At 42.4% G+C, this 27,189-nt stretch overlaps 1 protein-coding gene across 1 annotated transcript in view; it reads left to right on the top strand.

The window, feature by feature from the left end:
* Nucleotides 1–27,189, top strand: part of DYNC1I1 (dynein, cytoplasmic 1, intermediate chain 1) — a 178,473-nt gene that overhangs the window by 120,115 nt on the left and 31,169 nt on the right. The window contains exons 10-13 of the mRNA XM_009895365.1: nucleotides 6,075–6,221; nucleotides 10,463–10,576; nucleotides 13,374–13,507; nucleotides 16,160–16,304. Coding sequence (XP_009893667.1) covers nucleotides 6,075–6,221; nucleotides 10,463–10,576; nucleotides 13,374–13,507; nucleotides 16,160–16,304 — 540 coding nt within the window. The remainder of the gene's footprint in view (nucleotides 1–6,074; nucleotides 6,222–10,462; nucleotides 10,577–13,373; nucleotides 13,508–16,159; nucleotides 16,305–27,189) is intronic.

The following is a 27,189-nucleotide window of genomic DNA, read 5'->3' as shown; positions in this document are numbered from 1 at the left end:
CTCTTTCCTGTCACACTGGGCCCCCCTCCCTCCTTTCTTTCTCTTGAATAAAGCAATCTGTTCTTTCCAGTCCATACTCTTGTAAATCAAAGGGATAGATGTCGACACACACCATAACCAAGTATAAACTTCCTTTTTTTAATTAAACAGGATTCTGACATTTGGTTTGAAGAAGTGTTTGTTTGGTTTTATTTATTTTATTAAATACGTGAAGGATGTCAACTGCTTTTATTTTATTTTTAGTAGGAGATGAATGGTACCACAAATAATCTCTAGCACAAAATATTTTAGATGCTATTTCGTAGTTCAATAGGAAAAGAGTTGAAGGGAGCAATACAGAAGTCTTGGCATTTAAAGCTTTTAGAATTAAGAGTTAACCTCTTTGGTAAAGGTTTCCATACACATAAATCATGTTTTAGGTACCTTTTAAAATTTAATTGGGAAAAACAGTTGTAATTCTGTTGCTATCATCTCTGCCATTTGCTTATTACTATTAATTATACGAAGACATTTATATGAAACACAGAAATATCCAGATTCCTATTAGCTGATACTAAAAATAAGCAAGACTCTTGGAAGGAACATAGTCTCTATTTCAGTGTACAAATCCAGGTATCTCAGTGGCTAGGGCATATCTCAGTGGCTAGGGCAAAGTCACCCTAGAATTGCCTCTTTCAAGGTATCTGATACCTTCTTTTGTGGTGCAAAAAGGATGTAATAGGGCAGACAAAAAACAGTGTTTAGATCTGACACCGCTACTTTCCATGCTGATGCTCAGTCCTTGGCCTGGCAGGAAAAAAGGGCTTTAGTCAGTAACTCGGTTGCTGTTTTGTTTCTAGATGATGATTTTAATGCACCTTTGCAGTTGAGGTATATCATCCGTATCTGTTCTCGGACCCCATATAAGTGTGTGTAGCAATGGAAGCATGAGGAGATGGTCTCATGATTGCCTGACCAGAAGAAGGTAGGGCAGATTGCAGAGGGACTGGGAGCGCTCGGACTCTTTAAATGCTGTTCTTAATGAGCAGGAGTGAGAGCATAAGGTTATGAGTAAATTGTAGGTGTACTTTTGTCTTTATTTATTTATTCCTCAGGAGGGCAGGCACAGGTGATCAGAGGGCCAGTCCCTATTCTTCAGTTCCTACGGAAAAAGGACTATGGGTTTGGCACCTTTTCGTGGTTCTAGGTAAGCGGCAGTACCACAGCTTTGTCCCTCTGCTCTCAGGCCCTCTAAGCCTCAAGCATGGAAAAGGATCTGCCTCTTCATCTCAGCTGCAGTCAATTTTATTGCCCACTGTTGTCTGTGTTAGACTGACCTATAGTAGCGTGCCACAGACCATAGTGCTTTTTCACATGTGTTTGCTCAGCTAGAAAATCTACCCAGGAGTTTCCTGAGTGCCTGCTGCAATCTAACCTGGTATTTTGGAGTCTAGAAATGCCTGTGAACTCCTCAGATCACTTCTTCCCACTGATGAAGTATTGTTTTGAGATCCATCTGGTGTCAAGTGTAGGCATATGGCACCAGTATGGCAGCGCTGCCTACGGGGGTGGTTTCCTGCAGAAGAGGTCTCGCTGAATGCAGTAGTCGTTGCCTATTGAAAGTCATTATTGTTTAGCACCCAGGTCTTTGTGAACTTGTTCAACTGGTGGCTGGGCAGAGTGCCATCCGAATCTACGGACATGAGCACAGACAGCTGAGTCTCCGGAGCCTTACACACATCAGATGTGGGTACTGAGGTCAGGCTTCTCAGCAAGGAGAATCTAAATGACTGTCTGTCCCAAGCATGTGCATCTGTGGTTGAAGGGATATGCCATCATTAATCCAAATCTGGGCTGGATTAAGCTTCTAAAATAAAAACCAGCTCTGCCAGCCACTTGAAGAGGGCTCGGGGCCTGTCGGAGCAGAGTGCACCAGCGGGGAGGGAGGAGGCGGCAGCGGCGGCCCAGCAGTCACCCCCCGTGCGGGCTGAGACGGGCCAACAGCTCCCAAAACAGGGGGCCGGGGGCTGCTGCCCTCGGCCCCGCCACAGCAAGGCTCCCCAGGGGCTGGACAATACCCACGTTTCCGAGGCCAGCCCTCTGCTTTGCCATGACAAGAGCACGGACATTTCATGCCTTGTTTCTTAATTGCGTTTTTCAGCGCAGTGCTTGTAACAGCCAGGAGCAGAAGCTTTGCCATTCGGGCAGCGGGATCACCTGTTTGCCCGACAAAAAAAATGTCAGGTTTGGCAGCCCGAGCCTGGCTCTTCCTTTTTCCCAGGCTGTGATCCCACCTGGAGCGAATTGAGGGTCGTGTGCTGGTCTGAGGGCCCTTTGAGAGGTGGTCACCCCTGCAGACAGGCAGAGAACGCAGCGGGGGATGAGGCAGCGGCACCAGCAGAGAGCCCTTGGCCAAGATGCAGGAGCAGAAAATCGGGGTGGAAGATCACAAAGCCAGAAGTACCAGAAATGCTTGAGCTTTTCTCAGAGAAAACTAAGGAGAGACAGAGGAAGCTAAATCCAGTAGACTGTATTAGCACAGAGGGAGAAGACACCAGAGCATTAAGCTAAAGTGACTAGTGAAATGATTTGCTGCACAGAGCAATTCAGAGAAATGAAGGTGATCAAACACTGGGGTTTGCCTGTCCCTTACGGCTCCTGACAACCTGCTCTGTGGCACCCATAAAAAGATAATGCTGGGAACCTCCTATTCTAAATGCCTCTTTTGTACTCTGGACGCTAAACTCCCTGTGGAATTGCCTTCTGACATGGTCTTTCTTACATTTCTTTATGCACTGATGCCATATACTACAAAACTAGCTGCTTCTGTCCTCTGCAATGGGTAACTAAGCACCTACAACATATAAAATATGCCTAACTGCAAAACTGGAAAGCTTTACCATCGTTACTGGAAAGTGCCGTGAGATTTCCCTAGAAAGGTGTGGTAGAAGTGCAAAGAGGGATACGCTGTTATTTTAAAACCTGACCATGTACCGGTTCCTCCCCCTTTGAAGTCAGTGGCAAAACTCTGTTTTAGAGGAGCAAGGCTGCTTGAATCGGCAAACAAGAGGCAGCCTGGAGGCAGAAGAGGCTCACAGGGAATGGTTTCTGCTGCTCTCCTTGAGCACAGAGCTGTTCAGACAGACTGGAGACCTGTCTGCTGCTCTCTCCCATTAAGGCTAAGAAATTAATGCTTTTAAAGTTGTTAAATGAATGGGCTGGATCTTACAGCCCTTACTCATCTGAGTACTGCCATTAACTTTAAGAAAATAATCACTATATTAAGTGCTATGGAGCGGAGTCCTTAAATTGTTAAATTCTAATATTTGACAGAAGTTTTTCCTTGGTAGAAAAATAACATTGACATAATTAAAAGGATGTGAACTGTTGAAGAATGCATGTTACTTTGGAGCGATACGTAAAACTAGAAGCAGCGCAGAGGGCTTAGGTCCATGTCATGTCTGTAGGTTATTTTTGAACTTTATGAAAAACACACTTTAGCAGTTTATATCCTGACCATTCAACTGTATTCTGGGATTCTGGATTCAAAAACATGCTAACCATGAAAACACAACATTTAAAAATACACTGTCCACTTGGCTTCTTTGCCCTGCTTCAGAGTCTCCCAAGTTTCTTTCGGACAAACTGAGAACTTTGTTGTGGAATGACTGTTTGAATTGGGGTTTCTTAAAATACATGTGGAGCCTTGTAGCTGCTGTGGGGTGTACACAGTGGTGGAGCTGTACTATTTTAAAATCATCTGGCTATTTCAGTTCGTGTAAGAATATCTGTCAGCTTAGTTATAAGGAATGAGAGGGGCTGATTAAAACAACTCACGAAGCCATTAAACAAAGAGATAAAATGTAGAACATGTGCTGTAGGGTCGTTTTAATTATAATGTATGGGGGATCTGTGGAAACCGGATGGCAGCTGCATTGTAGCTGAGTTTTAAGCCCCTCTTAGCAGTACCGAAGTCCTGTTACTCAGAGGTGGGGTTTCTTATCTGTAAAGCTAATAGGTCCTTTGGAAATGGTGTTTGGAAGCTACCTTTTGTTGCTACGACTGATCATAGGGTAATCGCTATCTCAAGCGCTTAAATAAATATGGACTAAAATATCCAATTATGTATACTAATCATCTAGTCATTAGATACTAGACACTACTACTAGATACTACTATATAACATCAGAGAAACGTATGCAAAAGCTTTAGTCAAGAAGGGAAAGGATCAAAGATGTCAAGTGAACAGCCACAAGAATCCAGAGAGAATGGGGAAAAAAGAAGGTAGTGGCACCTTATTTCATTGTCTTGGCAATCTTATTAGGTCAAACAAACAGTATTGAATTTACTGATGTATGCTATAAATATGTTTACTAAATTAATCTATCATATAATCTGGCTTTAAACAATAGATATCAGGAAGCCACATGATTTCACTAAAAAATATTTAAACGTTACATGTTGATTTATTCTTACTAGCCTAGTCATAGACATCAAGAGCTAGCCCTCTAGACATCAATAATTAATTCTAGCCATATCAGAAGGAGGTTTAAATCTCTGGTGTTAGAGTTCAAACCAGTCTCCAGCTACTAGAAGTCAGGATGACGAGCAGTAAGGAAAGAAGATAACACATCTGCCCACATCAAAGTTTTTACAACTCCATCCACTCCTGCCAGAGACAGGGTCATCTGCTACATAGACATTAGGTCTACTTCAGCTTGGCAGCTCCTATGTTCCCAATTCAACAAAGTTTACTTAAATGTCTGCAATGCTTTTTATACAACTGAAATATGGTAATTTAGTTAACCCATTGTCATTGAGTAAAATGGATTCACACATGGGAACATCACCACTTCAAAATATTCAGTCATTAAACTATAATAAGTATTTGTTACCAAAACTCATTGGAAACAGCTAGAAAATGAATTTTTAAGAATGCAACCGCTAACACTGAATTTTACTTTCTGACTGTAATTGCTGCAGCAGTTCAAGTCTTGCTCTGTGGCTTGTAAACATCACTAACACTGCCCATGAAAAAATGACATTTGTTTCTGTTTGCAAACTTTCATTATTAGTATGTGAATTCTCAGGAAATTATATGAATGCCGTAACTTTTGCTTTCCAATTTGCATAAAACAAAGACAGAACATCCAGGACTAATTATAGAAAAATGGCAAAAAATTCCTTAGAAAGAGGATGGAGGAGTTGAAGGAGTTACAGCTTGTTGCTCTTAGCTGTAACTTGTTGGCATATGAAGGTTCTGGGGACTGTTCCCCCAAGGATTTCAGATGTTGTATGTCATTTTAAAGAGACTAGAAGGTGGTAGTTGTGATAGATACACATCTCCATGTTGGCTTGTGGGGCACTCAACCAGATAGCCAGGGTAACCATTACACCAGTCTGGCTCCTCAGCATCCCCAGCTAAAGAAAATGCACAAAGACAACTCAGATGTCATTAAGAAGAGGAAAAACTAATTTCTGCTCAAACACTGTAAGGGAAAGTGTGATTCCCTCTGCTATTAGAAGAAAGAGGACCTCCCTATAGCAGAGAAATCAGAGAAATCAGTCATTGATCCAACGAGATGTAGCTTGTCAGCCAATGCTCTCAAGGCAGTGCACCTTCAGGTGAACTGCAGAGGGTCTCACAAACTCACCTCAAATTGTCTGAGAGTTAAAAACTTGAGGAGCAACAGGGGAAGAACTCTCCCTGATGGGAAATCATGGGCCAGGATGCCAACTTCTGTTGGGTTGGTATCTGGTTACTTCAAGTTCTCACTTTTGGAAATGAAATTAAGCATTTTCCCATCACTGTCACAGACAGATTATCTCAGGTTTTTAGCATCATGCTAAGACTTATCCTGTGGTGCATATTTTTCCTGGGTCCAATGGAACTACACATTTTAGGGTCAAAATCAGCTCTTTGCATGTGTCCTATTGGCTTTAGCAGAATTACTGGTGTGCAAGGAGTATGAATAGAGCTCATACAGTGAGCTTCTAAAATACAAAATGCTAATTACAATATGCTTCCTTAAGGAAAGAATTGAAGATGACTGACCATGTAAACCCTCTCTTCTTCTCTGCTTGTTTTACTCCAGTCCTCCGTGATGTCTGTCTGTTTTGCCCGCTTTCACCCAAACCTGGTCGTTGGTGGAACATACTCTGGCCAAATTGTCTTGTGGGATAATCGCAGTCACAGGCGCACTCCAGTTCAGAGAACTCCCTTATCTGCTGCTGCTCACACGGTAAGGGTAAAAATCATCTCCTTCTTTCATTAGAGGAAAGGGTCAGTGGGGAAGTCGGCCTGTCTAGTTGTCTTTAATATGCTGGTTGCCACACAGGTGAAAACATAAGTGTGGCCCTTGAAGGGAAAGAAATAGATGAGAGATGTACAACCACCTCCTGTTAAGTGCTTAACCATCACACTTTGTAGGGTCAGGATAGGACATTATCCTCCTTTCCAAGGAAGAGGGCAGGATCAATTACACCACCTGAATGAGGCACCTTTGTGCCAGCACAGTGGCACTGTGACTCTTGCTCTCCATTGCCTGTAAAGAGAATCAGGTCACTACAGGGATTGTGTGTTTGTCAGTCCAGCATAGCACGCAATTTGAATCACTTATGGTTGTCTTGCTGTACATGAGTTTCTCTTTTGAACCAGATTAGGCACCTACGGTGGTCTCAGTAGCGTCTGTAAGTAGACACTGGTGCCCTTGAAGAGAGTGGGGCAGTTTGCTTCTGTTTTCCAGTAGAGCAATACATAAATGCCTGTCATGGTCCCCTACTCCTGACAAGGCCATAGGGCAGAGCTTGCACAGTGAGGGGAAGTTTGGTTCAATAGAATGACGTGGAAGAGCATTTTGCTGATGCACACAGATACTTGCAGATATAGTGATGGTGGCACAGGGCTCTGGTGATGTCTGGGAGATCTACAGGCAGAGCAGTAGCACAAAATGCCTGAGAAGGAAGAGAGTTTCTCTGTGATACAAAGATGATGTCTGTGGTAGAAAACTCTCTTACATTGCAAAGTACTCATATTGTGCTAGAAGAAGAGATGAGCCTGGGTTGCCTGCTACAGTGTCCTCACCCTGCTGTGGCGCTGATTTCCAGTCCATCCTGCACTAAGATGTTGTGTCTTTTGAGGTGTCCCAGAGCCTGGGCTCAGGCAGTCTCTTCATAAGAGCTAGAAGGTGTACTCTGCGGATGGTAAACATATCTCATTTGGGGAGTGGGCTTGGGACCATCCCTGAGTGGGAAGCGGAAAAAAAAAATGCAGGTTGAAAGGAGGAGAAGAATGCAATAGTATGATATAAGAATGCAGAAAAATGCAGATTTCCTGAAACATAAGAAACTGAACTACACAAAGCACTCTGAGAGATAAGATAATAATCTTGTTATAGCAGAGCAAGGATCAGACAAAGTGATAGGTCTTTTGCACCTCCAGCTTTTACAATTCTGTGATTCTTATCTTTGGAATTTGCAGATCAAGGTTCAGCTTTTAGTAGACTGTGACAACATAATCTCTGGAGTTAAAAGACAACTCGAGAAGCCATGCCACCTGAATTAATGCAAAAGATTCAGCGTGGGGCCAGTATTACGATGGCAAGTCTCTTATATTAAAAAATGACAGGTGTGCACAGACATGCTTAGTGGGCCAGGCAGTACAAATATTGTTCCCTAAATTTCCACTATCAGGAATGCTGATGTAATAATCTAATGATCCGTGCCATAGGTTCCAACTTCAACATTGCTTTTCATTTCCCTAGTGTTTTTCCTCATTTTGTCACCAGCAATGTTGTTCAATCTGCATGAAAAAAACAGTCTCTCCTGGAAGTGTAATTTAGAGATGTAGCAGACCAGAAAACTAGTGGCAAGAAGCTGACTATCACTGAAAATTGAACAACTGGGACTCAAAACCTAGTGGAAAAGAAAAGATTAATGGGAAGTAATTTGTTTACACTCAAAAAACGTTTAAGACAAAATTGTACCTCCTGGAATTATATATTAAACTAGTTTTATTACTGTAATAGAAAAATATGTGATGTTTTGCTTTTGACAAATATAAATAAATGACTTTCAGTTGTGGATGGGCACTTTATGTGCTGTCACGGACTGGTATAAATAAGTGTTTACACACTCTTAACATGAGGAAGCATGATGTTTTTAAGGAATGATCAGATTTTACAATCAAAGAGTGCTTACTTTATGTTCATATATAGGAATCACTTACATAAACTGTAAACGAAGTCTTGTTGGCAAAAGGCTGGCTTGAATCCTAGCTGCCTAGGGGGAAAAAAAAGGATTCAATTAAAAAAACTCCAGTGTAGCAATGTTACTTTATGTACTGCTAGATACGTGAGTTGAATAGTCATTTTTTAATTTGAACTTATGCCATATGTGAAAAAAGGATTTTTCTTTCTCTTGCTTTGTTTATTTGAAACAGATAGTGTGTTGTTATCACTGACTTAAACCTTCCTGAAGTTTAGTATCACTGATTGCGGCCTGGATTCACCAGGAAAGAGAATTCTACCCACAGCTTACTCACTAATTTCCTTTCACACCCACCACACATCTGCACTTGGGACAACAGGAAATTTTAATTACGACAAAACCCTTTTGCATGATGATTTCATTTCCAAAATAAATAAAAGCAAGCTGGCAGCGACCCTTTGAAAGGAAGGAGCCTGTTTAGACTTTCTGTTACATACATTTGGATGTCTTTTTCATCCATTTTCCTTACGTTTTTGTTTTTTTTTTTTCATTTCGGCCGTGAGTTTTATTGTGCGTGAAATTGATGGCTGGTAACTCTGATTAAAGCCAGACCTGGCACACTGAGGTGCTGCTGGAACGACATGGCTCGCTCTTTTCCTCCCCGCCACATATTCTAGATGCTCCGCTGCTGGCTTTAGCATCCTCCCACCCCCTCTGTTTCTGTCCATTTAGACTACTGGAGTTCAAACACCCGTCAAAAAATAGGACTGTACTTAGTTCGGACATCAGTATGTACTAATCGTATTTAGCACTGTGGTCATCAGCTCACCTCTGAGCAGGAAGAAGGTCCATCGTATGAGGGTAATAGCGTGAGACACACGTGAGGGACAGATTGGGGTCCATTGATGATCTGGGGGAAACCAGGTGTCTGACAATCTTGGAAAAAAAGAGAAAATTGGCATCAGAATGGACCTTGGGACTTACTGATGTGTACAGGTGGGCTCCGAGCACAAAGTACCACTCAGCAATTGCTGAGTCCTTCTTCAGTGTGTGCGCACACACACTGTGCATTCAGATGCTGCCCTTTTTGCACTTGAGGGGGGGCATTTACTGAGCTTGCTCAGGTATCGAACCTGAGAGCTAGCCTGTGCTCTGCCTTTCCCTGCTGACTGGGTAGATGACGTGCAGCTGGATCTTAATGTCGTCTAAAAAAAGTGGTAGTTCTGCCATTCCTTTCAGCGGGGGCAAATGCGAGGTTTCTAACCCTACATGGAGTTGGCTTAGGAGCTCTATAGGGGGCTCTTTAAGTTTGGTCCTGATTTTCTTGAAGTAAGGAAAGTATTAGTGAAAAGCACTTTTTCTTCCTAGAGACATGGGTTTTCTATTCATCAGCAAAAGAGGCAGAGAAATACAATTATTCTTTGCTTCACTTGTGTATATGTCTTACCCTTAATTCAGCAGTATCACTTGTACTGGTCAAAGGAAATTAAATCTTATTGTTCAGTCTGACTGATTTTTCACTCTGGAGACTGCAGAATGTGAACCATCCCTCATATGTCACCATCAGATATCAGATGACAGTTCAGGCTCAAAATGTTACCAGGTTTCTTGGAAAAGGAATAGGCTAAGTTTCATTATTGCATACTAAGTGGAATTCAGCTTCCACGGAATGACTATACTATGGTGAACCAGGTGTAACACCCTAAATTTAATCACTCCACACTTAGAATGACAGATCTAAAAAGGTATACATTTGTCAATGCTGGAGAACGCTGACGGACTTGTTCACGTTTTTCTACTGGAGTACATTTGCAAATATTTAGCATGCAAGCCAAATTCTGGAAAAGTTCAAGTTTTATGCAGCTGTTTTCTTGAATAAAGTTTTCATTTTGATTCCATTTGGACTATTTGCCTCTTTCTGCTGGTTATTTTCAGTGTCAAAAGCCATCAGTAGAATGATACATGTCCCTGTGGGTGAAATCTCATCCACATAATTCAGTATTTTCACAGCATTACTCAGCTGGTTTGTTTTATTATGAGGAAAATGAAACTTTGAAAACATTTCCACCTCCATAATGTATCTCTTAAAATTTCCATTAAAAACAAAACAAAACAAAACAAAACCCAATTTCTATCTGCCAAAAGCTGAGTCCTGTAGTTTCCAGGCATTATGTGACTACTTAATCATTCTTTAAAATAACATTAGGAAAAGACATTAGGAATTTGTGAAGATGTCAGAATGGCTCTCTGATTTCCAGTGTTAATGTGTTTTCAGCATCCTGTGTATTGTGTGAATGTAGTTGGAACACAGAACGCGCACAATCTCATTACTGTCTCTACGGATGGCAAAATGTGCTCCTGGAGTCTGGACATGCTCTCAACTCCACAGGTGGGTTTGTTTTCACCTATACAGGAAAAAAAGCACCTTCGGTAGAGCAAGATACCTGCTTAATGGAACATAGCTCCTGAAAGCCAAAACCTCACGTCCTATACAAACTAAAACCAATGGATGCACTTGAAAGAGTACAGCTTGCTTCCAGCAGTCTCTGCTAAGAGCCAAAACCCATTTCCTTTACCACAAATCATGTAATTATTGTAATACGTTAATACATAGGTCAGTTTCAAGTGAAAATGAAATAATCCATTTTAAAGCACGGCAATTACAGAAGTCGCCTGTGGTATAAATTGTACTTACTCTACAGCGTTGTTTAACAAATATGGACTAGATTGCACTGCTGCTGAACACACCCCAGGCACCACGGGTTTCCAAGGCACACGGTCAGGCAGCTTACTTTGCTGCCTGCCTTCAGTAGCTAAAGGAACAAACAATGCAAATCAAAAGTTTTAGGACTAATTCCGACCCCGGACTGTTTGCTGCTATTGTCTCTCTACTCCCCCTCCTCCTCTCCTTTGTATCAGAAATGAAAGGAAATCCAGGAAAATTTTCCAAACCACTAGTGATTATAATATGGAAACTAAACAAAGAATCTGATGCTGAAAAAGGTCTATGGAAGCCATCTTTGAAGTGTTATCTTCTGGAGTAGTACATTTTCTATTCCAACGCATCGCTTATTTTTTATACACGATTTCTCAGAAAAAAAATATTATTTTTGCTAAGCATCACAGGATCAGAGCTTGTTTCAAAATGCTCGTAGAAATTCCTCTAAATGATTCCATTAATCATTCATTAATCATGCATTAATGTGCAATTACTATTGAATTCTTTGCTTTTCAGAGTTGACACAAGAAGTGGGACTCCTCTATCCTAACCTTAGCCATCTAAAAGTTAGGTCCGTGTCAAGCTTAAGCTAGTGATTTGGGTTCCCTTTACAGTTAATGTAGAGAAAGTCTGGGCACTTCTGGAGGACAACGCATCCCATCCCAGTGTGAAATACCATTTCACATACCCTGAGGTATAGAACTGTCAAATTTGAGGATGGAAGAAGCTTCTGGAAGTCATCCCCTCTAATGCCCTACTCAGAGTGAGGTCAACTTCAAAGTTAGATCATGTTGCTCATGTTCATCTGAGGCAACAGTATGGGTCTGGTAGTTCTGTCCTGGGACTGTGAGAGACCAACACTCTTCTGGAACAGAAGTGGAGGCGTCTAAAAGGGCCCAGACATCTATGTTTAGGCACCCGAATCCCTTCCCTAGTTTCTCACTTAAACATCAAGAAGATAAATCCCACCCTTATGTATTCAATTACTGGAATACTAAATTCTGAAGCAAAGATTTGTGAACATCTCTGTTTCAGTATTTCATCACTCGGATGGAATTTCCCAACTCCAAAATTGGCTTTTGACAGGGATGGGAGCACACCCCACATTATGCTGAAGTTTGGCGTATGGTTCATGGTGATTTAGAAATGAAAGGCACAGGACTTGATGTCAAGCTACATGCCATAGCTTTAAATCGGGAGGAGTAGAGCGCTGCTGCTGTGTGTCAGTCTGAAACTTTCTGAAAACACAGAAGCAGAGCACTCATATACAGCCATGGTGTAGGTACTGGGAGGAGAAAGTCCACCGCAGTATCTGGCTGTGTCTCCACAGAGACACTAAATGATGATCTCACCCCAGAAGATTTTCACAGAAATATATGGTCCACAGGTGCTCTGCCAATGCATTTTCCAGCTCTTATTTTGCCTTTTTAATATAACCAAATGTATTTCAAAGAAAAGTATAAATCAAGCAAAAGTATTTCCCTGTGGATTTGCAGCCCTCTCCTCTCACAGGGATGTCCACTTTCTTTAGCTACAGCAAAAAGCCCTTCTGAGAAAAACGCGACAGGCTTTGGCCCTAGAAGAATAGCAGCTTAGGCGTTTTAAACATAGAAAACATAGCCACTTAAATAGCTAAAAATGAAAATTGCTAAATCATTCAGCTCCTTTGTGGATTCTTGGGTTACACCATTTAGGCTGCACAACCAAAAAGTTTAGATTTGAGCAAAATCGGTTCAAAGCATACATATCTTGCAATGGGCACAAACTGTTCATGCTGGTTGTACTTGCACTAGCAAAAATGGGCATGCTGATTTACTTTGAAATATAGCTACCAAATGAAAAAAGAAAATATGCTTGCTGGTTTGTAGCTTGATGGTGGAGTCAAGAGGGAATGTTTATGGTTACCTCAGAAAATCCCTGAAAAACAATGCTTAGAATGGCAGTAGTGGCAGGACCCCAAGTTTTTAATTTTGTTCTGCAAAGGACAAATGGCACAGTCTGAAAAAAGCATCGAGAGCACACGGTATTGCACGTGTTACCTGACAAACAACTGATTTCAAAAATGTTTGCAAATAGAAGGGTATTGCATCTTTTATTAGAGCCTGGGGCTGGCAAGTGTAACCATTAAGGTATTATCTTTACTTTCTGCACCATTAGATTTTAAATTCTCACCTGTCATCTCTGCCTGATTTAGGACGATGTAGCAAAGACCAGTGCTTTCCAGCCGCTCTCAAACGTGTGACAGACAGCAGCAGGGATGGCAGGAGCAGTGCATCCTAGTTTGTGACATTGCATCTTCTCGCAATGTCCTATGTAGAAACAGAATTCCTGTGGCTGGGTCAAATGATTTGTTCTTCCCCTCCTGCTACCCTGTGTAACACTTAGAAATGAATTGGCAAAATAAAACCCACCCACTCAAACAAAAGGACAACTGCAGAATAATAATAACGAAGATCTGTTTTGGTAGGAGAGCATGGAGCTGGTGTACAATAAGTCCAAACCAGTGGCGGTTACAGGAATGGCTTTCCCAACCGGAGACGTCAATAACTTTGTCGTTGGCAGTGAAGAGGGAACAGTCTACACAGCGTGTCGTCATGGAAGGTGATGTTCAGCATTTTGTTCTTAAATAACATTGTGTACTTACATTGGTGTGAGGTAGCCAAGTATGTGTGGAGGCTGTTTCATGTTTTTTCTCTTGGGTCAACAGTGTCTGTACTACTTTGCACAACTAGAATAGGAGTCGCCAGGCTTTGGGCATCTCTGCTACAGCCTGTTATACTCGGGTAGTTGCCCCAGGCTCCCTGTGTAGTTTGGGTTTGATTTCTTTTACCTTTTTCAGACATGTCCCCGAAGAAGAGATGACTGGGACTTCAGAAATGGCTCTTTCTCACCCATGAGGTGAGACAGGGGTCTAGACAGCTAACTGAGATGTAGGTATCTAGGTCTGGGCAAGTTGAATCATGCCCTAGAAGACAGTTTTGCTGCAGGGTAATCAGGCCTAAACCACTCATAAGAGATGGTAATCCACTTTATTTTTTACCATCCTCAGCTCCATCTTCAGTCTCCACAGGCATTATCAGAGAAAAGCCACCACAGGCACTCATGCACCTGAGAAATGTGTCCCGATGCACGGCCATCCTGCACCAGGTTTTCCCGCGCAGCGCTGCAGGCTGCGTCTGCACAGCCAGGCTGGAGATTGAGCCCCGCTGGCCCCTGCTCTCTGTGGGCAGTTTGGACGTGCCCACCCTCTCCAGGAGGGCGAGAGGGTTTTGTTGTACAGCCAGCCAGAAGCCATGCCACACGGTTTGCCCTCAGTCTGGACTGCCACCTGGTTTATTTGCTAACACAGACGTAGCCGCAGCGTGCCACACGGGTATGCGAGCTCTGGCTGATCCACTCCCACGACTGGTACCCTGTGCTCCCTCCCACACAGTGGGCATATCCCTTCCTCACATAACCCAGGCTGTAGTTTAATACTTCAAGGTCCTTATTTTGCACCCTGTAAGTCTGCAGGATGCTAGCATACTCTGTTCTGGTAGTAGTTTCATCCTCTGGGATGCCTGAAAGTCTTTTGTAAAGAACAAACTTTTTTCACTGATAGATTTAAAGCTCACCCCCACACTCCAATAGTTTGCAATATTCTCTGAATTCATATTTTAGCGTGTTCTGTGTTTCTGTTGACAAAATAGACATCAATACACTGGTTTAACATTGTACTTCTACGACACATTCCTAATTTTGTATAAATACTGTTTTACATATATGTTGTTCAATATAAATTTTATTTTAAAATATTTTTATTTTAGCCAGATGGCTGACAGTATTGCAAAATCGTGTCTATTTAGGCATTCTACTGATAGGTCGTGTGATGGCTGATGGTTTGAATTAGTCTTGGGTTGCTAGGATAAATGACGCATGCCCAAGGGCATTTCTCACTTCTGATCTTTCAGGCATGCCTGGTTTGTTCCTCACAAGAGCAGGAAGGTGCCAGATCCTCTTGTTAGCCCACCTTTTTAGCAAACCTTCTGCTGACAAACGCACTCCTTTTCCACTCATGCCTGTCTTTCCTAGAGCGTTTTGCTGTTGGCTCCATTTTATTTCCAACTCCTGTATCCTTCAGCCCAGTACAGTGGAGAGCCACATGTTACTCTGGCAAAAGGTGTGTCAAAGCACAGCAATGCACAATGTGTTCTCAGTGCTCCAGAACTACCCTTATCCCACCGACTACTTGGCAGACAGCTGGGGATAAAGTCAGAGGTGTGCTTTGTACCCAGCACTGCAGAGGCACTGCAGAACTCAGCCCTGCTCCAGCATGTGCTGTGAGGGCTGGAAGAGGAGCCTAAGGGAGGCCACACTGCCGTGGTCAACAGGAGAGGTGAGAGGACACCATGCTTGCAATATGAGGGACCAGTTTCCTCCAGTGCAGCTCCTCATCTCTTTGGATACGCTGTATTCCCACTGGCTCCAGACTGGCAGCCTTGTCAGAGCTGTGGCTATTTTTAATGTATTTTCTTCCATTGGCAATTTTTCTATAATGTAACTAAAAGGGTAATTTCATGATTCCCCTTTCTGTACGCACTGTGAGACAGGACTGACAACTGATCTGGCATCATTTGCTTCCAGGAAGAAGAAAACTGCGCACATTCTGTCTTACACAGCGTTGTATTTTTCCTCCCTAATAGCTATTCTAGCCTCAGGCCGATGAAATGCACATCTTCCTTTGTTCAAAGTAATGACTGTATGATACCTGATCACAGGAACAGTTCCTTCACTTTTTGTGAAAAAAGATTTGCTTCCTAGTGACTTGATTGACTGCTGTGGAAAGTTATTTTAGATATTTAAGAGAAAAAGAATAGCTGATGATAAGTCATTAATATATTTGCATTTTTATTTTAACAGTTATTCCTTGTGATAATGGCTTACTCAGAGGCATAAGCTATAGTATAATTATAATTTAGAATTATTTTATAATTATACATAAATGTTATTTCAAGCTACAGTAGTAGACAGCGTATATAAAAGCGAGTAAGGCAAGTCTTCAGAAGTAAGAGAAAGTCTCCCTGTGCTGGATCCTCAGCATTAATTGTGCCCACAGCAGTAAACCTCTGCAGGCAAAGGCCTTATTGAAAGGAGAGAGATTTACAGATTAATGGAACTTTAAAAGGAAACAGGAACCTAAGAGGAAAGAAAAATTATGTTAAATCACCAGATGTTAAATCACTCTCTGAATGCAAATGTCTCTTCTTCCTGCAGTAAAGCTGGCATTGGTGAAATTTTTGAAGGCCATCAAGGACCCGTCACAGGAATCAATTGTCACATGGCAGTGGGTCCCATTGACTTTTCCCATCTCTTTGTCACATCATCATTTGACTGGACGGTCAAGTTGTGGACCACAAAGGTGAGAAATCCGAGCTGGGATGGGATGGGTAACGCTACTTGTAAAAATGCTGTTGTCAGAAATATTTCAATATTGTCTATATCAAGTCCTAAGAATCAATTAATTAAAAGACTCTGCTTAGAATAGACCTAGTGATAAAACTGTAAGTAAAATATATACCTAGTGTAACTGTGTCAACCATATTCGCCTTGGAGCACACCCTGCCCTTTAAAGGTAGCTTCAGCTGGCCTGTGCTTCATTATTAACCCTAGCGCTGAGCAATTTCACTAGGCAAGGAGATGTCTTGTTCTGCAAGTCATCAAACAATCCATCCGGCACTCCCTGTGCAGGCTAATGCCATGCACTATGGCGGTGCAGCAGCAGGAACACTTTCATCTGATGAAGCAACAGGGGAAGCACAGGAATGACTTAATGCAATCAATATCACTTGTGAAATTCATTGCTGTAGGAGGTTGTCATAGCCAAAAAGCGTAAATTGTCCCAATGACATTAGTCCCTGATGGCTGTAAGCAGGGAGGAACTCACATTCATGACCTCTGTGGATCTGTTGCTGACTACTCTATGGACGTGTCCCCGTGACCTCTTACAGGGAAAGCACTGTGAACAACAGAAATGAATACACAATCCTGTGAAGGTTTGAAACCCCAACACCCTTCAGAACTGTATGAATATAGGGTAATGACAGCATGAGTAAAAGCCGTGGGACAGACTAAACAGACCAACCTGTTCCATCTTACAGACTGAGTAAAACAGAATGAGAGGTAAAATCCTAATTACATGTCATCTAAACAGTTATTTTTGTCATACACCAGAGTAGAGAACCGCCTTCCAAGTGCCAGGCTTTTGTCTTAACCACGTTTTTATGCCTGTGTTTTGTTCACATCTTGAGCTGCACCCATCAGAGATCCAGTACTGGAGGCTGACCCCGGTCAGGAAGTATCTCAGCGTGTGTTCCTCCAAGACATCAGGGCTTGGAGATGCTGGGACAGATGCACAGCAAATGTAAATACAAAAGTGATCAGAAAGGCTCATGGGACAGCCTTGTGCTGGAAACAGAAGCACAGTTACCTAGACAGTAACTTGAATCAGCCTCCATAGTAGTTTCACAATGCATTTGTCAGTGGCCTGATCCAACATGTGTGCTAATTAACAGGTATCTTTTCCTGATCAACAGTGACTACAGCTGATGGTTTTGTCTTGAGCGCTACATTTTAGGAAATTCATTACCTAATTCATTTACCTAATTCACATGTAACCATATACATCGGTGGACTCAGCCTTAACCAGTGCAGAAGTGGTCCTGGATAGTGGTCGTGGGCAGGCTGGAATGGGCCTGGGATGGATCCTCGGTGGTAAACATTAGAAAGGGCTGCAGGATAACCAAGGTGTTAGCTGGTTGGGGCTGGCTAGGCTGTTTGGTGTCTGAAATAAGGGAGTCCTGGAGAGTGGTAACTGGTGGCAAGGGAATATTGAAGGGTTTAAGCTGAAGCTGAGTAAGGGGAAAAGAATTTGTGGGGACTGGGGGGAGGATGAAAGGCAGGTACTGAATTCCAAACATACACATCCAGAAAAGTCTAGGATGAGTATCTGACCCTCAGCTTGAGGTTGAATATGGCAATAAGGGGCTTATCCATCTGCAGCTTAAATGAAATTATATTAAGGGACAATAAGGCCTGTTTTTTATTTCAAACTCCTGGGAATTTAGAAGTTAGCAGTAACACTAACACAGCATATTTTGGGCACAAAGACACCGCAGTTAGCAGTACACAGTTATCCTTCTGGAAGAATTTGGTGCCAAAACAGTTAGGTCAGATTCTGTTCAATACAGTTAGTTTTCAAAGAACCAAACCATTTAAATTTCTAATATCTATCAAGCTGTGGCTCATCTGGCAAGAGGGGCTTCCTGAGAAAGCTGTTTGACCTAGCTGATGTGAGCTGTGACATGCATGTGACACACCACAGCACCACTCAGAGCTGGAAGCCGCCTTGCTGTACTGGATCGCTTGCTTTCTTCTGGAGGGGGGTTGAGCAGCAGCAGTCCCAGGCTGCTGCACTGCCAGCCACTGCCCTGGGAAGACATCCTCTGAGACATTACACAAGTGCTTGAACTGTCACGAATGTTTTCTTTTTCTTCCAATTTGACTCCAGCAGAAGTTTCTTTCCATACTGTCTGGATAATGCTCTTGGCTGGAGCTATTACATATTTCAAGCTTTCTTTGTTCAGTTCCCATAGTCAGGGCCTGGTCAATGAGTGGGCTTTGAATAAACCCATCGGCATGTTTGATTCTCTGAAAAAAACCAGCAGATTGATATGAAGTGTTGAGTGCTACTGCTGGTTTATAAGAGTTTACTCAGAATTGTTTTATTCCTTTGGTTTCTTATTTGTAAATTTAATCTCTCTATCAGCATCCAACACCGTATTGCTTTCCTGCTTCTACCAGTGTTGTCTACTTAATCCTGTGCACATTATCCTCTTTGGTCATGAAATTCAATTCCTTTCTGTTTCACAGGTTCAGAGTCAATGTCCAATTGTAAAGTGAACCATAAAAGCTCTGTGTTTATATTGTCTATTGACGTTGTCTAGCACCCTGGGGTGCTTACGAGAAAGGCATAGCAGGCATTTGACTGATAGATTGAAAGCACCGTCTCCCTTAAAGACTCTGGCTTGACATTTTATAATCTGGTTTTGTGGTTAACACATTTTCTATCCAAAGGCAGTTCAACCAGGTGACTGAGAATAAGGTTTTCACTGATGGAAGAATGAAAGTTTTGTAGATAACAGTAATACAAGGTTCACATTATCACCCATCACATTAGCCAATAAGTAGATCCCTGGGTGCACAGTAAGCAACCAGAAGCAACAGGAAAAGAAAAGGAAGTTGCAAAGATATCACTTGATAACCGGGGCATTACCTGGTTCCTGATGAAATCAATCGGGCTTTCAACTTGAATTCGTGTTACACCATGCGAGCAAGGCTTGGATGCAGAGCTGTCAAAGGGAAGTCCTGATGTGAAGTGTCTGTGGAGCTTTGCCCTTAATTAGGTATTGTCTGTATGATGCTTTGAAGAGGTAAAGTGCTAAGTGGAAATGCTAAGTGTTGTTAATTAATTAAGCACTAATCCTCATGAACAAATAGCATGAGGTTAAATAATGAAATGTAAGTATTGTTATTACTACAGCAATTGCTGTTTGGAGTGCGAATTTTTAGATATTGTGTCAAAGGACAGGGGCTAGCTTGGAATTGTTAAAGCGTAGCAACGCATACGGTAGTTTCAGCTAAAGCCTAGAAGATGGCTTGTTTGCTGCTGAGGGAGTTAATAAAGGTGTGGATAGAGAGCTGGATTTTGTCAGCTCCTTCATCCTTCACGTCTCCTTTATCGCTTACCCTTCCATTGAGGGGTGGTGCTAATGACTGTGGTTTTCATCTCTTACATTTATGCCTAAGTCATGCTCAGATGGGTAGTTGACTAGAAGAGAGACTGGAATAACTGTAACAGCATTGCTGTATCCCCATCCATGCTTATCTCCCTCTTTGCCTAATGTTTAACTAATGGTGGTGAGTGCCATAATCAGAAGGAGGGACAGAGGTGAGTAAACTGGTAGTAGGACCACCACATGACCATTAGCAATGACTAATTAAGCCCGAGGACATCTGGCTCAGTGATAGACTGCCTGCTTTTGTGTCGCTGCTCAATTTTGCCTTACTAGCATGTGCATCAATGGTAGCTTCTTCCTAGTCCATCTCCTTTGTCTTATCTTTCTTATGCTCTTCACATGATGCTCTTCTTTTTTTGGTGTCCTGTGTTGTTCCAGACTGCAGTCTGTTGTGCTTTTTGAGAAACCGCATTTTAAAGAGAAAAAATACACATTTCTATATGTGCCTTTCTGTACCTTCAATATATTATGCCCATCTGTTTGCTGATTATCTTGGTATGAGCCAGACCTCCTGAGTCTTGGAATTAATTATTTTACCTTGCACTTTCATACCTTCGTATAAGCATATAACTTCAAACTCCACTGGTTCTAATTTGGTCTAGAGGTTGAAGAACACCTCTTCAGAGGTCAAGCTGAAGCCTATCACTAGAACAATGCAAAGAAGGATGTGGTGGTGGTGGTATTGCTAAAGATAGGTACCTCTACCCACCCCCAGTCCCCTTCCCCAAAAGCCTGGCTGATAGGATCTGATAGGATCAACGTGATAGAGCAAACTTACCATGATGGAAAATGGTGTAGCAGAATGAATCAGAGCATTACACGGTTGTGCGAATTAGTCACCAAGAAAACAATACACTCAGAAATGGGCAATTTTTAAAGTTTATGAAAATAACAGGGTCAGGTCGTCACTTTTTTTTTAAATTAAGGACTGACTATATTTTACATTACAAATACCACATATCAAGATACCTGGTTGCTGGCTCAGATTTTTTTTCTAGTATAATTTCAGTCACCTTAAGTGGGTGAGCGAGAGCCTCTTGTGTTATAGATAGCATTGCCTGAAGTTAAAGAACAAAATAGAAGTGTAGTCAAACATATAGTCATGATAAAAGGACAGTAAACTTAGTGAACTATCAGAACAACTTGGTGAATTCTCCCTCATGAAAATTGTTTTAACTGTAATTAGAAATGCTGGAGTCAATGACTTGATGTAGTGAGGTCCCATGGCAGGTGATTAGAGTAGATCACAGATCAGACACTGATGTTAGTCATTAATGGTATATAGCATTTCCCTGTCTTACGGAAGATGTTCCTATTCCAGTGAATATGCAGTTACTTATGAGGATTGTAGGAACTCCACAAGAGTATCCTGTAAGCCAGTGGTTTGGGCACCAAGCCACGCTGCAAAGGTCTGCCTGAATAGGACTGGAACATGTGTCTTGCCTAAGGGGAGGAAATGCTGTGATGAGCTTGCCATTTTGCTCTGAGCTGTATCTTGTGCCTATGAACAGCTCCGGTTTCACTGAAAGTAGGATCTTCTCAGAGTAAAGCTTTGATTTTAATGTGCTGACACTTCCTGATGAAAACCAGTTTTGTCCACTTGGGGCCAGCCCTACTTCTCTGGTTTGTAACAGGATCAGACTGGTCTCCAGCAGTGAAACGGACTGGTGAAATGCGGAGGTTACTCATGTACCTTATCTTGCATACACTTAAGTGTAGATGAGAGCCAGACTTAGTGCCATTTAGAAAGTATCACTACTTTCAGTCTTGAACCTGTTCATTCTTAATGTTATTTTCTAAGCTTTCCTAAATTCTTCGGGCCATAGTCAGTCTTCTCACATTAACACATGAGACATTTTAGATGACTCTTACTGCATATGAAGTTGGATCCTCCTAGATCCTTTATTATTTTGGGCTTCCATACTTTGGTTTCTTATGCAGCCACTGGAAAGAAGTAATTGCAATGCATACATTAGACATCTCTTGGAGGTACTGCCATTACTTCCCACCACTGACTATACAGGAGCCCAGGTTTGGCAGATAATTAGTTGTTGTAGCTTTTGATGGCTTTCTTGCATCTGTACAGTCTTAGGTCTTGTCTAACCTGGCAGATGCAGCGGCACATCTGAGCTCCTGGGTCTGTCTTCTTATTCTGGCTTCTCCTAAACCACTACCAGGAAGGAATCAGCCTCTTTATCCCACGCCACACACACAGAGCTGTACCTTCTTTCTACAGCCAGAAAAGCTAAGATACAAGCAGAAGACAGCCAGACTGTGCTCTGACCAGATGCTAAACCAAACCATAGGGGTGTCAGGACCTCTGGCTTTCTGCACGTACCACCCCACTGAATCTGGACGCAATCTGCATCTGTCTCTAGTGCCACGGTGGGTAATTCCAAAAGGGCCCGGAGAGTTTAGGGAGGCATAAGGAATAACATCAAGAAGAAAAAGAGGAAAAGAAACAATGTACTGTAAGAGCAACCAAAGCTTTAAACTATTTTGGAAGTAGGTGGACTGAATACACACAGCTCTGCCTATTTTCTTGTCTCCGTGGTATCCTTTACTAATCCCTCCCTCCCGTTGATTTTGGTGGGGCTCAAATATCTAGCTCAGGGGATGATTTAAGCCCTTTTATTTTGGATACCTGGCTAGGACATCCCCCCTTGCCCCGCCGCTGCATCGCAACACGGAGCTCTTTCTTGACTCTGCTCATAAGGCAATCACCTTCCTTTGACAACACTGCATTTTCTCTTTGATAAAAGCAATTAAAATGATTAACCTGATTAATCACTGTCCACATGCTAATTTTATCTGATTTTTTTTTGGAAAGACAAAGGGAGAAAAAATAGCATGCTGGATTTCATGGAAACAGTCTCTCTGTGGTGTGAGTTCAGAATTTTGAGTTTTGTCCAAAAACAAGGCAATGAATGAATTTGCTTCAGAGCTCACTTTCTGTCAAAAGGCCAAGCTGACTTGGGGAAGAGGGTGGAGTTGCCTGTTCAGACAGGATTTTTTTAGTTTTTGCCCTTTACCTCTGGAGCCAGAGGTCTGGCCCTCATCCAGCAGTACAAAAAAAGAAGATTATGGTATTTTCTAGGTAATTTTAAAGAGCAAAACCAAAGTGAAGTCAGGTGGCTTGAAATCAGCCCCAAGTTCTTCAAATGAAATGTCTCTCATGATTTTGGTTTTCGGTGTAGGCATATTTGAAAAGTGATAGGAAAATATTCTTCAGCTGGCCGACACACTTCATTTACTCACGAGAACCACGCTGCTTCTTTGTGAAACATTTCATAAAGAATGGCGCGCGCACACACATAAAAATAAAACAGTCATCTAAAATACCGAGGCTGTTCTGAAAAACACAGTGGGCTAAATGCTATTTCAGAAAACCCGAACATAAATCCCGCTGTAGGCAGTGAAAGCTTTATTTGCACATAGAAAGCAGAATTGGATTTCAGGAGCTCATATAATCTGTACAAAACAAAGTCGTGATTCCTCTTTCCCCTGAAATCAAAATGCAAACCTCCCACTGACTGTTGTTGCAGAATTATGCTGGAGGATTGGGCTCGCATGTAATAGTGAAACATTTCAGGGAAATTATCAATATAAAAAGTCCAGGACTTCTTCCCTAATGGAAATTTTCTCCCACCTGCTTCATGCAGTCATCCTTTCTCTGCTATGTGACTGACTTCTGTTATCAGTTTAAAAAAAAAAGGAACTGGATTCAAAATCCTACAAGATGGAGTTCTCTTCAATAATAATTAGGCTCAAAATCACTGCTTGCCGACCCGTGAAAGCTCTGCGGGCATCCTGGTGGCAGCAGCTACAAATACTAATCTTGACTGTTGAGCAGACGGTGCTGCAACATCAGGCCGCGTCAGTTGTCCTGCAGTGTTCCCCACGCCCCTGCCTGCGCTTCCTGGCAGCTGGAACTGCAGCAGCAGTCGCCTGAAAGCATAGCAATTTGCCAAATCCACACGCAATGCTGGGCCGGGTACCCTGTGATGAAGCAGCGTTTTCGACTAAAAAGAAAAATTTCAACTTTCAGGGGCCTCATACTGAATGTTCCCGTCAGAGTCACAGGGGTGGGAAACAACCCCCTGAAACCACAGCTACATTATCCCGCTCCCCTCCTCGCCTCGCAATTTGAGCTAAACCACCTCTCTTTAACAACTTGAGGCCCAAAGCAGGGAGACCAGTCCCATTGACTCCAACAGGAGTAAGTTCGGGACCTAAGTGCGTGGTGCGCGCCACTGCCTCTCCTGCGTGACAGGAGAGCACTAGCGCAGTCATCCAGCTTCTCCCAAAGCATCCTACTCACTCTCAAGCTTTGCCTCCTCTTCCTGCCTATGTGGGATTTAAACAGAGAGTGACAATTGGAGGTAGAAGACCAAATCTGCGCTTTTTCAGTGTTTCACTTTGTATTCAGTGTTTCCTCTGACCAGGATTTGGTGATTCTTCCGGCAGTCTAGGAAAACCATATCTGGCTCGCATTTCTTAACAAGTCCCCTGAGTGCTTCTCTGAAAAAAAATCCAGGAATATAGTAATATAAAGGCAAGAGTATGAGCTACAGAAACTGTGAATCAGTTTGCTAGGCAGGGGCCATAAGACCTTCTATAGTGTTTTTAGCTTCTTAAAAGAAGAAACTGAGCCATCTTTAGAAGTAGGTAGAAATTCCAAAAGAAAATGATAGTATTTATAAAGAAATCTCGTGAGTGACATGCATAGAAGGATAGGAAGAAGTGCTGGCTTGCTTAAAACATGTTTTAAATAAAAGGTGGAAAACTTGATTAACATTTAGCGATGAAGTCAGCAGTCTGAGGAAATACAGAACAAATGGCAAATACCTGTACAGGCTTCTCCACTGTTGCCAGCCACACTACATCCAGCTTAGTGTGGGCGAGTGGGGCAGAAGGTATTAAACCTCAACTAGTGGAAATCTGTAGGCACAACTCTGGCAAGTGTGGAGTAAGAGGGGCTCCAGACTGGGAATGAAACCGGATGATCTAAAACACAGAAACAAACATACACCAGCCTGGCCAGTAGGAACTGAAGAGAAAAGTGAGCTGGGGAACACTGTCCTCCCCAGTGTCTCACTATAACCCAGTCTGCATGTTATCTTGTTCATAAAATCTTTCTTAAGCCTGTTTTGTAGAGTTTCAAGGTGTTACATACCTTCTGACGTTTGTAAAGTTCATCAGTTCATCTGTCGCAAGCAGATATCATTAATTCATTTAAATTTACATTAGATATCAAGTAATACACATTTATATCAGACTCACTGAAAATAGTTCTTCAGCTAATATGCAGTGATGAAGAGGCATGCCAGACTTTCTGCTTTTTTTCTTCAGAAAATAAAAAGGTCTTTTTCCATCAAGTAAATGGAAAGGCAGGGTAGAAGAGAGCTGGAAGACCAAAGCGAACAACTGAAGTCTAGCAACACAGCCTGAAGGTGTCACATCTCTGCAGAGAACTTAAAACAGTTAAGGAGGATTAACCAAATAAGCAGTTTACCTGTCAGTATAGCTTCCAGGCTATCTTCACAGACCCCGAAAGCTCTGCTGTCTGACTTTCTGACACTCCTGAAAGTCAGGTGATGTCTGACTTCCCAAGTTCTTTTATTATTTTTTTTCTTATGCCACAGTATTAGACATTAAGATCGGTTCTCATTAAAACCGCCTGTGCCAATCATCAAACCTTTCTTCCCTTGCTTCCTTCTCGTATGCTCACCCGTGACGCTTTGACTTTGAAGGAAACCACAAAAATGTAATCATCATGTTATCTCCAGACTTGGTCTGTGCTCAGAGCCCCTTTCCTTTCAGTCTCGCCCTTGTCCCCTCCTCCATCTATAATAATTCCCACATGTTTATGCAAAAATATTGGACTTTCTTTTATTATTGGCAATTAAGAGAGGCAACAGTTTCAGCATCTCTGCAAGAACAATCATTTCTAAAAGTGAACAGTTTTCTGCCTTGACTTTCTGCAACTTTCGGGGTGCCAAAAACCAATCAGCATACTAATAGTACAGTACTTAAATAAAACAGGGCTTTGAAGAGCGTAGGGATCATTTCCACACTCATTTCTTTCCCTCTGTTGTTACCAAATCTAAACACGAAGCTTGTTCCTTTGCCCAAAAATGCAGGTTAGACTTGATTCAGTGACCCAATAATCATCTGACAGTGAGATAACACAACACGTACCTAGGTCATAGCCCAGTGAAATGTCCACTGAGCCCCAGAGGGTCATCTGTGATTCAGCACTGAATCTGACTGCCAGAAGGAATTTAAAGACAGGTGAAGTTACTCATGTAACTCAATTTAGGGCCCCTCAGTTAGCCAGTGACATTGGGTGGCTAAACCTGAAGAGCGTAAACATCCCCCTTTTGCTTTCCCATTGCCATGGTTGAAGGTCTGGCTAGTCCTGGAAAAGGTGGAGCAGACTGCAAGTTGTGAGTTGTATAATGTTGGGGTCCGTGGGATAATGATACCCTTTGGGGAGAATGCGGACAGGCTTTGCTGAGCCATCAGCGATGTACCTGTAACTGGTGCCACTGATTTATGGCATCTCGTAACAGTTCCTGGGATTGATGTAGCTTTTAAAAGCTAGCATAATCTGAATCAAATCGAGTCCTGTAAGCATAGTATTAAAGTAGGAACTATTGGATTATTCTAAATTATCATAACTATTTGAAAACAGATTTGGGAGAAACATGGCAGTCCAGAACTGGCAAAATTCCCATGGAGATCAATCTGTCTGAATAAAAAACAGGGCCACTGACTCCATACAAATGGAGAACACAAAGGGATACAAGGGTAGTAGAGCTTTATATGCAGCAGAGGATTTACTCCCCACCACAAGAGGTATGCACAAGTAACCCCAAACAGCTAACAGCTGGTGTCCCAGGAAGGAGACCATTGAAGGAGAAGAGGTCAAGACCAGGGTAAAGCTGGCAAAGAGGAGTATCTGCCTAAAAATTCCCAGCAGCTTATGCTCAAAATTATATTTTATATACTGCCTCAAAATTCCCAGCTTCCGCTTATACTGTCTGCATCTTTTAGGTTGGCCCAGCTAAGTGGCACAGTCAGAAAGGAAAAGATGAACCTGGATTCAGCAAAGTAGTAAGATGTCTCTCGAGGTGGAGAAGACTGGGCCTGGCAGCTAAGGTCTATAAAACAATGAAAGAGCTCAGATCGTAACCTGACTGGAAGTCCCACACCCTATGCCCTGTCCCAGTTTCTTCTGCATCCCTCTGGTCAGTGTGACTGGGATGGGGCAACCTGGTCTAGTGGGAGGTGCCCCTGCCCACGGCAGGGGAGTTGGAACTAGATGATCTTTAAGGTCCCTTCCAACCTCAACCATTCTGTGATTCTATGACACCGTAACACTTGCATTACACACTTGGAAGAGTGTGTCTAGTAGGTCAAGGGAGGTCATTCTCCCCCTCTACT

This window comes from Charadrius vociferus, unplaced genomic scaffold (genome assembly GCF_000708025.1).
Source record: "Charadrius vociferus isolate BGI_N301 unplaced genomic scaffold, ASM70802v2 scaffold31, whole genome shotgun sequence".
Lineage (NCBI taxonomy): Eukaryota > Metazoa > Chordata > Aves > Charadriiformes > Charadriidae > Charadrius > Charadrius vociferus.
The sequence above is the reverse complement of the archived record's forward strand: the minus strand, read 5'-3'. Positions and strand labels throughout refer to the sequence as shown.